The sequence below is a fragment of the Schistocerca serialis genome, chromosome 7 (assembly GCF_023864345.2).
Source record: "Schistocerca serialis cubense isolate TAMUIC-IGC-003099 chromosome 7, iqSchSeri2.2, whole genome shotgun sequence".
NCBI classification, from domain to species: domain Eukaryota; kingdom Metazoa; phylum Arthropoda; class Insecta; order Orthoptera; family Acrididae; genus Schistocerca; species Schistocerca serialis.
Window position 1 is genome coordinate 108,595,455 of NC_064644.1, and position 14,477 is coordinate 108,609,931.

Here is a 14,477-nt window from a genome sequence, read left to right on the forward strand (position 1 = left end):
AGACTGGAGTTGCACTGCCAGAGGTGGTGGTCACATGTGCATGAGGTGTGCTTGCTTGTGTGAATGAATGTGTGTGTGTTTCCTTTTCTGAAGAAGGCTTTTGCTGAAAACTAAATGTGCAACAGTAATTTCATTGTGCCTGTCTGCAACACAATGTGTCATGTTTCCTTATGTTATTGATAGTCCAAACTAGAGTTTCCATTGCTTGATTAGATTATACTCTGGTAAGTGGTCAGAAATAGTTTCAAGGTTAACACTATTGTGCTTGATACTGAATGCTTGTTTATGATTGTTCAGAAAGGAATTGATTCAACTGTTAGACAGACCTTGAATATCATACTTTTCAAGCTTTGATAGCAAATTCTTATGAACCATCTCGTCAAAAGCCTTCAGTTGGTCATTAAATAGTCCTGTTGATTCCTGTTTCTTGTCCATCAAACTTAGTATTCAATTAATTCACTCAGGCATATATTATTGACCTCTTATTTCTGAATCCAAGCTGTTCATTACAAAGGATTTTGTTTTGTTAACAGATTCCATAAATTTGTCATACATAACATTTTCAAGTGTTTTTGAAATGCCAGAGGAAATAGTGATGGGTCTATAGCTATCTACATACTTCTCCCACCTTTTTTTTATAAATTGGAATTACTATAGATGTTTTCAGTAACCAGGAAAAGTTCCTGCTTAAACTGAACAGTGTGTAAGTATTTCAGCTCAGTTTAGAGCACTCTTCGCTATGATTGTTACAGGAATGACATCAATGCCTGCTGAGTTATAGTTTTTTAGTCCTTTTATTGCTTTTCTACTTTATCTTGACAGTGCTGATGTACAGATCTTATTTTAAATTTATTGGTTTGGCCGTTCTTATTATATTACGTCCAACACCTCTGAAAAAACTGTTACATATGCTGGGTGCTTCTGAAGGATTTGTTACTTTTTCCATTTTTGTGTGATAGTGTTATATTTTTACATGATGCTATGTTTCCAACATTTTCTTTTTTTTATAAATTATTTTTACTTGCAGTGTTTTGGTTGTGAATTGCATAGTTCATTGTAAATTCACTTCTTTTTATTAATCACAAATGTACTGGTATGTAAGTGTAACAATTCCTATGAAGAGACTTGGTTGTCAACTTTACAGCATATTCTTATTGTATGCTTCTGCAGAAAAAAATACTTCTTTGACTTTAAGCTGCAATTCTCCAGGATGTTAATCCATAGCGCAGTATTGAGTGAGTGTATGAGGGTTCTTCAAGAAATATCTTGCCTTATTTTTATTCTTGAAACCAACAATGGTATCACGGTGTGCATTTCATTTGTTAGCATACATAGAGCTCATGCCTAATTTATTTCCTTGACTATGGAAACAACTGGTTGCTGGTTAGCCATCGAGAAATGAACAGGTGCAAATGGTAGTTACCAGATTTTACGATGTGGGCAAAATGACAGGAAAAGTGGAACAACATTATTGCATTAAATTTTGTTTCAAGCTTGGCAATTGTAAAGTTGAAACAATCTGCAAAACTCAACGGGTGTTTGGGGATGGAACAATGGTAGCACACTGGTAAAGGAGACGCACAATGGCAAAGACGGCTGCTCATCAGTGAACAGAGAAGCATGTTCAGGTATGCCCTCAACATTTGCAAGTGAGGTTGCTGTTTATCCTGTAAGGTCCCTGGTGATGTAGGGTTAAAGTTAGTATTGGATCCATTCATTTTATTTTAATAGAACATTTGGGTCTCCAGAGTATCTCAGCGAAATATGTGCCTATTAGGCACATATTTCACTGAGCAGAAGCAACTTCATTCACAGATCAAACCGGACATGCTGGATACTGTGAACAGTAATCCAAACTTTCTTTTTATGGATACAACACAGCAACAAAGTTCCAGTCATCACAATGGAAACATCCATCACCGCGAGACCCAAAGAAGCAAGGCAGGTCCACAACAATCTGAAAGTCATGCTGACCACCTTTTTTAACTCCAATGGCATGGTCCACCATGAGCACTAATGTCAATAAGGAATAGTATCAAGAGGTTCTAAGTCACTTTTGTGAAGCAGACGCAAATGTCCAGCCTTGTGGGCAGTGGTGTGATGCTTCTAATTATTGGTAAAAGTAATTACAGTGATGTAGGCGCAACAAAGAATATTTATCAAAAGTAGTGTAATGAAACTTTAGATTCCATGAGCTACTATATAAAGGAAAGATGCCATGTTATCTTTTTCTTATTGTTTGTCTTTTTGATCTTGTTGCTTAGCTCTTGTCCTACACTCGTGGTTCTGTATGCAGTTCAATGTATTGAGGCTTGCTGACTCTTCATATAAGTTGAATTACCATTAAATAATAATCAGTGCTGAACTTAAAAAAATTTGTTCTCGCTGTGAAACGGGAACCTTTTTGTCTCCTTACCATTTACATAAATGTGGCCAATGCTTTGTGCGGGTGGAAGTTTGTGTGGTATTTTAATTCTCAGAAGTAGCTTAAAATAAGTTTTCTTTCTTTTCTCGCACTCTACAGTCTAAACAACCTGCATTTTACAGTAATGTTATTTACAAAGTCCAATTTTCAGTTTACACAGCATAGTTATTTCTCATTGTTGAAAATTTATATTTACATAAAACCACCTCAGCATAAGGTTGCACTATTTTGGCTTGAGCCTGATGAAGTAATATTTCAGAATTAAAAGAATTTTCAATTTATTTTGAGTCAGAAAGAAAAATATTTAATATCCATACCAGATATAATTTTTTGTAGCAGTAAAATATATCTATAATCTCAGAATAATAATCCCAAACATAATAATATTTTCACTATATGTAAAGTATATATGTTTGAAGTGCAATCTCCATTATTAAATGTAGGAAGAGAAGTTCATAATAATAAAAGGTATTTATTCTTGTTGCCCCAATAATTGTTTAGGGAGATAGTTTCTCAATTTCCCATAATTAAATCAACCAGGGTTTTGTTCAGCAGGCAGTTGGCACCTTCACCATGATAATGCACCCACTCATCATTCTCAATTAATTCAGTTTCTTGGTGAAACACAACATGGCTGTGGTTTGTCAGCCTCCCTGTTCTGCTGACATTGTAGCAAGGGATTTTTGGTTTTTCCTAAACTGAAAATGATTCTGAAAGGGACCAGATTTCGGAACACTGATGATATTGTGCAGAATTCAACAGAGCAGCTATGCACCATAGCAAAAGGGGCTTCCCATCGATGCTTTCAGCAGTGGCAGCAGCATTACGAGAGATGCGTACAAGCTGAAAGGGACTACTTTGGAGGTGACTAGTGTCAAACAGTTGTATCTGTATGAAGACTGATTTTATAAATAAAGGTTAGATACTTTTTGAACAGCCCTCATATCCTAGCTGTCTTGTCTGCAGGTCAGTAAAATGAGAGATATTTCTAAGCCCAATGCAGACAGAACTTGGCCTTTTACGTAACTTATTCTCATGTTTATTGCACCTCAGCCAACTACCTAAACAGTGGGGATAAAGCAGTATAATTCAAAGTATTTGAAGTATATAAATTAATCACAATGGAAAATTTGTTATCAAAGAGCAACAAGGACAAAGGCAATTTCTAACATGGTATGACACTGCAAATTTGTGAATTATTCCAGTGTCTGTGGACAATTTAATTTTTCAGTGTTTTATTTGAAAAATAAATGTCTCAAACTGGTTTCTCTCTCTCTCTCTCTCTCTCTCTCTCTCTCTCTCTCTCTCTCTCTCTCTCTCTCTCACTCTCTCTTTCTCTCTCACTCTCTCTCATGCACACACAACACACACACACTTTCACTCCCTCTCCTTTTATAAAGAAACTTACATCAGTTTGATGGAGTTTGACACTATTAATAAATTTGTACTGCTCTGAATGAATTATTTAGCAGTCTGAAAATGTATGAGTAATTACTATTGATGTAAAAGATGAAATAGAAGGCTCTTAAATATTTATTCCTCACCTTTGGAAACAATGGTGGCAATGTGTTCCTCCCATTTCTGGGAGCAAAACAGATGCATAGGGATGCTCTGCTACAATACAGTCTCCAGCAGCAATTGCATTCCTGGTGACACAGTACCTCCCTTTGTTATCACTATGAGCAACCTTAAGATAGGATGATGCTCCTGGCATTGAGCGATTCTCACCACCAACTACAGCTGGTAGACCTGTATACAAAAAATTATATGTATCGGATACATTCCCTTCATTTTGTATTCCATCAGCATATTTGTCACATTCATTCAACACAATTAAATTTACTGCAGTTAGTCCTTACTGTTAGCTTTTTATATATGCCTGACAGTGAGTGAGACTCACTGTCAGGCATATATAAAAAGCTAACAGTAAGAACTCAATAAGAAATCCAGTATAGAATGACAATATTCTGAAAAGGATAGACTGATACTCACCACATAGTGGAGTTGTTGAATTATGGATAGGCACAACAAAAAGACTGTCTAGCAAGTAAGCTTTGGCCAAAAAGGCCTTCATCCAAATTAGAAAACATACACAAACGCACTCACGGAAATGCAACTCACACACACATGACCACTGTCTCTGGCTGCCAAGGCCAGAGACAAGAAGCAGCACATTACGATAGAAGCAATCTGGCTGGCAGGGGTAAGGAGGAGACTTGGGTGGCGGGGGAGGGGGGGGGGGGGGGGTAGCGGTGAAGTGTGGGGGACACAGAAAAGTTCTGCTCATGGGAGCATACAGGGACGAGGTGGAGAGGGGATAGTGCATCTAGGTGCAGTCAGGAGGAGGTTAGACAGAGGGCAGGGGAGAATGAGGGATTTTGGGAGGGGGGGGGGGGGGGAAGAGAGAAATGAAAAGCCTGTGGGTGCACTGGTGGAGTAGAGAGCTGTGTCATGCTGGAGTGGGAACAGGGAAAGAGCTAGATGGGTGAAGGACAATGACTAACAAAGGTTGAGGCCAAGAGGGTTACAGGAACATAGGATTTATAGCAGGAAGTGTTCTCACATATGCAATTCAGAAAAGCTGGTGTTGATAGGAAAGATCCAGATGGCACAGGCTGTGAAGCAGTCATTAAAATGAAGAATGTTTTGTTGGACAATGTGTTCAGCAACTTGGTGGTTCAGATGTTTCATGGTCACAGTTTGTAGGTGGCCATTCATGTGAACAGACCGCTTATTAGTTGTCATGCCCACGTAGAACACAGCACAATGGTTGCAGCTTAGCTTGTAGACCACATAACTGGTTTCAGAGGTAGCCCTGCTGTTGATGTAATAGACTCTGCTTGTGACCAGACAGGAGTAGGTGGTGGTAGAAGGATGTATGGAACAGGTTTTACATGTAGGTCTGTTACAGGGATATGAGCCCAGAGGCAAAGGGTTGGGAGAAGGGGTTGTGTACATACGGATGAGGATATTGTGTAGGTTCAGTGGTTGCAAAATACCTCTGTGGGAGTGGTGGGAAGAATAATGTGTAGGACATTCCTCATTTCAGGTTATGACGAGAGTAGTCGAATCCATGGCAGAGAATGTGATTCAGTTGTTCCAGTCCTGAGTGGTACTGAGTCATGAGTGAATTCTCCTTTGTCATTGAACTGTGGGACTTGCAGAGGTGGAAGGTTACTGGAGAGATAAGGCATGGGAGATCTGTTTCTGTACAAACTTGGGATGGTAATTAAGATCTGTAAACACCCCAGTGACACCCATTGTATATTTTGAGAGGGACTACAGATGTGACGGTCATGGGTGGCTAGGCTGTATGGAAGGCACTTCTTGGTATGCATTGGGTGGTAGCTGTCAGAGTGAATGTATTGCTAATGGTTGGTAGGCTTAATATGGATGGAGGTACTGCTCTACCTTTGAGGTAGAGGTGGCTTTTGGGTTGAGGTAAGGCCATGGACATTAGGGTTGTTAGTGTAAATGGAGGTGGACTCAATAGTGATGAGCAGGTCACAATGTGGTAAAGGAACAGGAACTGTGGAGAGTCTATGTAAGAACAGGTTATTATCTTATTCAGCTGCTGGCAATAGGCTGAAGGTGTTGGTCTGCAAGAGCAGAGATTCTCTCAATGAGGGCACAGTATCCAGCCATAATGGGGCATCATGGGCAGTTAGGTTTATGAACCTTAGCAACCATGTAGAAGGTGGGAGTGAGGGGAGTTGTAGGGTTAAGGAGAGAGAGAGACTCCAGGGAGAGGTTCTGGGACAGATTTGAGGTGAGACTGGAGATCCTGCCAGATTTTTGAAATGGGTTAGTGTGGCTTGGTTGTAGATGGATAAATCTGCCACCTGGGAGAGTCCTTCCACCAGGTAATCCTTGTAGTTCAAAACAACAGTGCTGGAGACTTTGTCAGCAGATAGGATTATAAGGTCAGGATCAGTTTTTAGGTAGTTGGTTGTGGTTCTTTCTGTGGATGTAAGGTTATCTTACATGTTGAGGGATTTGGAGAATGATGGTGAGGCACAGTTCAGGGTTAAGAAATTCTGGAAAATTAACAGAGGGTGGATCATAATTGGATGGATAAGTGAACTGAGTCTGGCAGGGTTCAACATAGGGCTACAGTTGAGTCTGATTGGTGGGGTTGATGGCAAGAAGGTGTTTCCACTGTAGGGACTGGGAGAAGGAGAGAATGTCTATAACAAGTCCTGCCTGATTGAATTTGTGAATGGGACAAAAGGAAAGGATTGATACTTATATTGGGCAAGTGAATGGGACAAAAGGAAAGGACTGATACTTATATTGGGCAAAAGCTTTTGGAGGAGTAGGTTCATGACCATGTTTTGGGTCTGTTTGGATTCTGGATTCTGTGTGGTGGTGGGAGAAATTTTTTGAGAGTGGGATAAGTGTAATAGGTCTATGAGGCAGGATTTGTCAGCTATGAGGGGATGTGGGGAATGTTTGGAGGTTGTGGTGGATAGTGGTAGTCCAATGAGGCAGTAGGTGGAGAACATGTTGGAAAGTTTTTTGAGGTGGCTTTGTGCATGATGCTCTAGATCCTGAAGGGCAAGTGTTTCAATGTGTGATATGGGATCCAGGAATCTGGGGTTGCATAGCAGCCCAACATCAGCTCCCAACCGAGAAATCCTACCTCACAAACCTAATACATTTATCCCACCCTCAAAAACTCCCTCCCTCCACCTTACAGAATCCAGAACCTAAACAGACTTGAAACACAGTTGTGAACCTTTCCTGTAAAAGCCTCAGTCCTGTGGAAGTATCAGTCCTTACCAAAGACCTAACCTTTTGCCCCACTCGCAAATTCAATCATTCAGGAAATGTTAAAGACCTTTCTGTCTCTCTCCCAGTTGCTACAATGGAAACACATTTCTGCCACCAACCCTACCAATCAAGCTCTACAAAAGACCAATGTTGAACCCTCCTGACTCAGTTCACTCCTCCATCCAATTGCAGTCACCACCACTGCCCCAAAATCACCTCGAACCTAGCCTCACCATGATTCCCAAAATTCCTCAACACACAAGAGAGAACAACAATTCAACACCTAAAAACTAATCCTGATCTTATAATCCCACCTGCTGGCAAAGGCACCACCACTGTTGTTTTGAGCCGCAAAGATTAACTGGCAGAAGGACTCTGCCAGCTGTCAGATTCATCCATCTACAAACCCTGTCATCGTGACCCCATTCCAAAAATCCATAAGGATCTCCAGTCTGACGTCAAATCCTAAGCACCATTCTAGAACCTCTCCCTGGAGTCTCTCTCCTCACCCCTACCACTCCCCACACTCCTACCTTATAGATGCTTCTTGAGGTCCATAAACCCACCCACCCAGGATACCCCACAGTGGCTGGTTACTGTACCCCCATTGAGAGAATCACTGCTCTGACAGACCAACAACTTCATATTGCCAGCAGCCTGCCCTCCTATACAAAAGATAACCTGTTCCTCCACAGACTCTCCACAGTTCCTGTTCATTTATCACATGGTGCCCTGCTCATCACCCTTGACAGCCTCTACCTTTGTCTAATATCCCTAATGCTCATGGCCTTGCCACTACTGAACACTACCTTTCCCAACACCCAACAGATTCCAAACCCACAAGCTCATTCCTGGTCGCCATGAACAACTATATCCTCACCCATAATTACTTCTCCTTTAAAGGCATCACCTACATACAAATCCATAACACAGCAATGGCCACCTGCTTGGCACCATCCTATGCCAACCCATTCATGGGCCATCTAGAGCAGTCCTTTCTAAGCACACAGAGTCCCAAGTCACTCACCTGTTTGAGACTCACTGATGATGTCTTTGTCATTTCAATTGAGGGTGAGGCCTCCCTATCCACATTATTCCACAATCTCAACACCTTCCCCCCCATTTGTTTCACCTGGTCTTCCTCAACCCAACAAGCCTCCTCTACCTCAAAGATGGTTACAACAGTACCTCCATCCATATTAAACCTACCAACCACCATTGATATCTCCTCTTTGACAGCTGCCACCCATTCCAAACAAAGAAGTGCCTTACACACAGCCTATCCACCCATGCTCATCACATCTGTAGTGACAAGCAGTCCCTCTCAAAATATAACAAGGATGTAACTGGGGCGTTCACAGATCATAATTACTCTCTCAACCTTGTACAGAGACAGATCTCCCATGTCTTATCTCTCCAGTCACTCTCCATCTCCCCAAGTCCTACAATCCAGCCACAGGGGAGCATTGACTCGTGACTCAGTACCACCCAGAACTGAAGCAAGTGAATCATGGCCTGAAATGAGGAATGTCCTACCCTTTATTCTTCCCACCACTCCCACAGTGGTATTCCGCCACCCACTAAACCTATACAATATCCTCATCCATCTGTATGCAACTCCTACTCCCAACCCTTTGCCTCAGGGCTCATATCCTTGTAACGTACCTACATGCAAGACCTCTCTCATACATCCTGCCACCACCAACTACTCCTGTTAGGTCAAAAGCATCATCTACCCCATCAAAAGCAGGGCTACCTGTGAAACCAGTTGAGTGATCTACAAGCTAAGCTACAACCACTGTGCTGTTTCTATGTGGGCATGACAACCAACAAGCTGTCTGTTCACATGAATGGCCACCAACGAACTGTGGCCACCAAACAGCTGGACTACCCAGTTGCTGAGCACCCTGCACAACAAAACATTCTTCGTTTTAATGAGTGCTTCACATGCTATGCCAACTGGATCTCTCCTATCAACACCAGATTTTCTGAATTGCATAGGTGAGAAACCTTCTTGCTATATATCCTATGTTCCTGTAACCCCTTGGCCTCAACCTTCATTAGTCGTTGTCCTTCACCCACCTATCCCTTTCCCTGTTCCCACTCCAGCACAACACAGCCCTTTATCCCACCAGTGCACACTCAGTCTTTTTATTTGTCTCCTTTTCCGCTGCCCTCCCTCCCCCAAAATCCCTCAGCCCCCACCCTCCGACTAACCTCCCAACTTCACCTAGCTGCCCTATCCTCTCCCCATCTCGTCCCTGTATGCTCACATGAACCCACGAGCAGCACTTTACTGTTCCCCCATCCCTCCCCTGCTACCGCAACCTCCTCCCCACCCTAGACTCCTCCATGCTTCCACCATCATGCTTCTCCCATCATGCGCTGCTTCTCACAGTCTGGCCTCGTCAGCCACAGACAGAGGTCATGTGTATGTGAGTTGTGTTTGCTTGAGTGAGTGTGTGTATATTGCCTAATTCGGATGTGGACTTTTTGGCCAAAAGCTTACTTGTTTGTCAGTCTTTTTTTTTTGTGCCTATCTGTGACTCAACGTCTCTGCTATGTGGTGAGTATTGATCAATCCATTTCCTAATACTAACAGTAAGAATTATTAAAATAAATTTGTGTTAATATGTGAGGAAATGTGCAAGCTTTTGGAGCAGTTAGCTCCTTATTCTGATAGAAGAGTTGAAGGGGAAGGAAGAGGGATGACAGAAATGGACTGGCAAGGTTTAATAAATGGGGAAAGTTACAGAACGTAAACCTCACCAGTCCTTTTCCTTCATCCTTCTGGATTCCCAATCAACCCTTCTGCCAGAACAAGGAGCCACTGGGTCTGAAAGCTTGCACATTTTCTTAACTTTTGTATGTGCTTTGTTCCTGCTGCCACTTGGTGAGTAGATTTTTAACCTGCCCGATTATATTATATTTTCAAAAACATTATTTTCACTGATAAATAAATATATGTGTGCTTCAGTACATGAGTGCTCATTGTTGCTATCCAAATGTCCTGTCATATTCAGATTTCACATCATCAATTCCTTCTTTCTTCTTTACTTTTAGTTTTGTATTTAATTACATTAAAATAAAAAAAACTAAATTTCAAGTTATATGACATATCATTAGCTGGTTCAGTTAGGGATTTTGAAACTGAAGCATTTTATTACTTTATTTAATTATACCCCAATTTTGATAAGATGTTTGGATTAGAAGCTCAACAGATGTTGATAAGAATAGACATTATGACTGTGTGTTCTTGTAGAACTCATCATATCAACATTCATATACTGGTATGTAACTGAGGACTGCTGTCCATATTTTTACAAGATATACCATCACAAGTGAAGTCTGATAATGTTGACAGAATGAATCATGTTGCCATTATTCTATTGGTGCTGAGTTAGAGAACTAAAGAGAACTGTAATTCAGAGAATCTAGTTCATTGGCAGTGCCATTACAAAAAATTCATGGCAAACCAAACAGTAGTACCAGGAAAAAGAACAAATTACTCAGAAAGCAAAACTGATGAAGTACATAGTCAAAATATAATATTAAGAGTTACAGCTTCAGAAATGTAAAGTGAAATTTTACATTCATTGGTCATTTTTACCTGTTTTTGAAATAGTATTAATGTTATTCAGAGCATTTATAATAACTGTGGCAGAACTGCCAGAAAATATTAATATCTTTGCCTTTTTGTACTTCGTTTTACTTACTTTGGTTGTTGACTAGTTGGTGTGAGACATTCGTCATGACTGTTACCGTGATTGTCGAAAACTATTTCTTTGTGTTTTGATTTATCTTGTGCCAATAAAAATATTGCATAGTGAAAGTAAATGGTGTTTTCGGTGTTATAAGTATAACACTCGCTATGATGATGATGGACAACTTTCTTAACAAATTTCAACCTTAATTACTCCACTAGAACAATAGTGGAGTTATTGTTCAGATAACTTACAGGAATGCAGCCAGATACTGTCTTTGAACAAGATGACATCTTCACCTGGCTACATTCCCATAAATTATTTGAACATTTTACACACTGGGAGAAACTCAGGTTTCACACTGAAGCCATTGTTTCTAGAGCTCAGATTTCATAGTTCTGAAACACCTACCCTACCTGAAGTTTTGGAAATGTATTTTTTTAACAGATAAGAATAACATGTATAAATTAAATTTGATCCTTGAAAAGCCAACATTATTTGTGGGAAGCTCTCTAAGTGTGTCTATTAAGAGCAGGAACTGCAGGTTTTACTCACATCTTAAAGCATGAATGAAAGAAGGTCGATCCAGTGGGATAAAGTCATGTCAGTTAGAGTGGGTAGAGGGAGAAAGAGATGGAAAGCAGGATGAGGGATTGGGCAGATAGCTAGTAGCTTGGAGGGAGGCAGCAGGTGTGAATGCTAGGAATGCAGGTGGAGAGGCAGCAGGTGCATGGGCTAGGTATGTGGCACTCATGTACCGGTGCTCCTGAGGTGTGGCACACAATGAAGGCAATGTGGAGGAACGGATTGGGAGGAGGTAACAGAACACAGGAAGGGGTTAGAAGATGTCTACCCAACAATTTCCCCTTCCTCTGTCATATCGACCCTCCCAATCCACACCTCCACATCCTCTTCATTGTGCAGGGGTGTCTATCCAACAGTTTCCTCTTTCTCTGTCCTATGAACCCCTCCCAGTCAACACTTCCATGTCTTCTTGATCATGCGCCACATCTCACTGGCTCTGATACCAATGTGTCGAATGCTTAGCCTGCATCCTTTCCATTCCTCCCAGGCTTCAAATATGATTGTCTATCTACATCTATATCTACATGACTAGATTATCACCTATTAGCTGAACAGAGATTTATTATTTCCTCCTTACTTTCTAATATTAAATACTAAAACCTGTGAAGAAAGAATCATGTATGATCTAGTAAGTCAGTAATTAAGAATGGTAAGTAAAAAATTACCAAAAAATAAAAGAAGATGTATATTTATAATAATTTAGATTAAAATTATAATGAAAAGAAGTATTTCCCCAATAAACATTTTTCTCTTCTGTTCTGAAAAATGTTAGTTGACATCCACACAAAATTCCAAATTCTCCTTCTTCCATTAATCCACTGCTTCAATATGTTTTGCCTTTTGTGAGTTCCTTTACTTTTATATTAACACTCCTTTGAATTAAACTATTCATAAATGCCAGAATTCATTTTTCATTCTGTTGTCGAGTATGCACTGATTTGAAACTTCCTGGCAGATTTAAACCCTATGCTGAACTGGGACTTTAATCTAAGATCTACACCTTTTACCAACATAAAAATGATAACTAGATCATAAATGATTCTTTCTTCACAGATTTTGGTATTTATCATTAGAAAGTAATGAGGAAATAAAAATCTCTGTTCAACTAATAGGTGATAATCTAGTCATATGGATTTTGACCGCAAACCTACATCCATGCCTGAGGTAGGAATAGAACCCTGGACCACCGATTTGCAGAGCAGTGCTGTTATCTCGAGCTCATGGAGACTTGTGTATGTGAAAGATGGAATACAGTAAATGGTAATTTTCTCCAAATTATGGACTGATAGTTCTTTCTGAAATAAGGACATGATAGAGCTGGGAATTAAACAGCTATACAGTTAGTAGTGCACATAAAGTAATTGCAAAGAAGAGTTTCCATGTGTACCTGGTTTCATTTCCTTATTTTCTTGCTGTGTGGTGCTTGTGACACTTTTCTGCAGCGCTTCCATTTCTTCTAATATAATTATCCTTGAATGTTGATCCTTTGATGAAGCATTCTCCAGCAACTTAAGTGATAGTTGTAGGCAGACACGGGCTTTTGCAGTTTCTCCAAGATTTCGGTGGCAGCGAGCCATTCGCCAATATAGCTGAAATCTGACACATTGGTAGTTAGATAGTTATTCACACATAATGTACATCTTGTTTGCAATATCTCACTCTGATGTGGGACACATTATCTGATTTTTTTAAAAGAAATATATAATGCTCTCACTGACCTCATGACTCCTGGACATACATTTACAATACTGACTTACATTAACATTCATATCAAACACAGAGTGTATATAAAGTGGCTGCAGTTGTTGCTACACAACATCATGAGGCATTTGACATCCACTGCTGGATAAAAGCCTATCTAGACTTCTCCATACTGATGGTTTTCAGCCATATGTATTCATGTATTTCTTGCCTGCATATTTTCTAATGTCGTTTGCCCTCTTCCTGTAGTTTGTCATCATGGTCTTTTCTCATCTCCTGGAATCTTGCTTGGTCCATCTATCATAACATTTACCTGGCTGCAGGTCCACACAACCCTCACTTCATTTTCAAGATGAACATAATTACATCACCTCCACCAGCCTGTGCCTGAGTCATTTGTTTGTTTTCCCATCTCCAGTCTGCATCTCACTGCCCTAAGTCGAAAGGATAGATTGTTACCCATCTTATGGAGGAGATGACGAGCCACAATAGACACAACAAAAAGACTGCTAACCAAGTAAGCTATCAGCCAAAAGACTTTCCTCTGAATTAAACAACATATACACACATGCACACAAACACAACTCATGCACACATGACCACTGCCTCTGGCTGCTGAGTCTGGCCTTGGCAACTTGAGACAGTGGTCATGCATGTATGAGTTCCACTTGTGTGTGTGTGTGTGTGTGTGTGTGTGTGTGTGTGTGTGTGTGTGGAAGGTCTTTTGGCTGAAAGCTTACTTGCTTAGCAGTCTTTTCGTTGTGCCTGCCTGCAACTCAACATCGTCACTATATGGTGAGTAGTAATCTATCCTTTTCATGATATTGTCATTATTCCACCCTTCATTTCCATTGTTTGATTTTGTCCTAACTCAGAACTAGTAATTCACACTGAATTTGAACTGTCCTTTGTTTTGAAGATCGTATTTAGTTTACCAATCCCACTCCCAGTCATATTTTTTTCTTCTTTACTCTTTTGGTGTCTTGTCAGTTTTTGCCTTTAATTGCTCTAAGTGCAAAAAATGGTCAACTAGTTCTCTGAATTAACAGGCAATTTGTACTGTTTTCTTTTTGATTTCGCAGCTATACATTACTGTAGTCTTATTGTATCTGGTTTTCAAGCCAACTTTCAACTTCATTTATTGTGAAATTGTCTGCAATAGAGGCCATAAAATAGAGTGTCATCCTTAAAAGAAAGATGATGCAGATATGATGTAGTTACACATATTTCTCCTTCTCTGTTGCAGCTTTCTAGGACTGCTAAGAATAGTTTTGGCGATATTGAATTTC

General features: G+C 40.3%; 1 protein-coding gene across 3 annotated transcripts in view; it reads right to left on the reverse strand.

Annotated features, from left to right (window-relative positions):
- LOC126412103 (SET and MYND domain-containing protein 4-like) overlaps positions 1 to 14,477 on the reverse strand; it is a 138,903-nt gene that overhangs the window by 48,796 nt on the left and 75,630 nt on the right. For all 3 annotated transcript variants that reach the window (XM_050081533.1, XM_050081532.1, XM_050081534.1), the window contains 2 exons: positions 12,875 to 13,083; positions 3,970 to 4,174 (listed from right to left, as the gene is read on the reverse strand). In XM_050081533.1, coding sequence (XP_049937490.1) covers positions 3,970 to 4,174; positions 12,875 to 13,083 — 414 coding nt within the window. The remainder of the gene's footprint in view (positions 1 to 3,969; positions 4,175 to 12,874; positions 13,084 to 14,477) is intronic.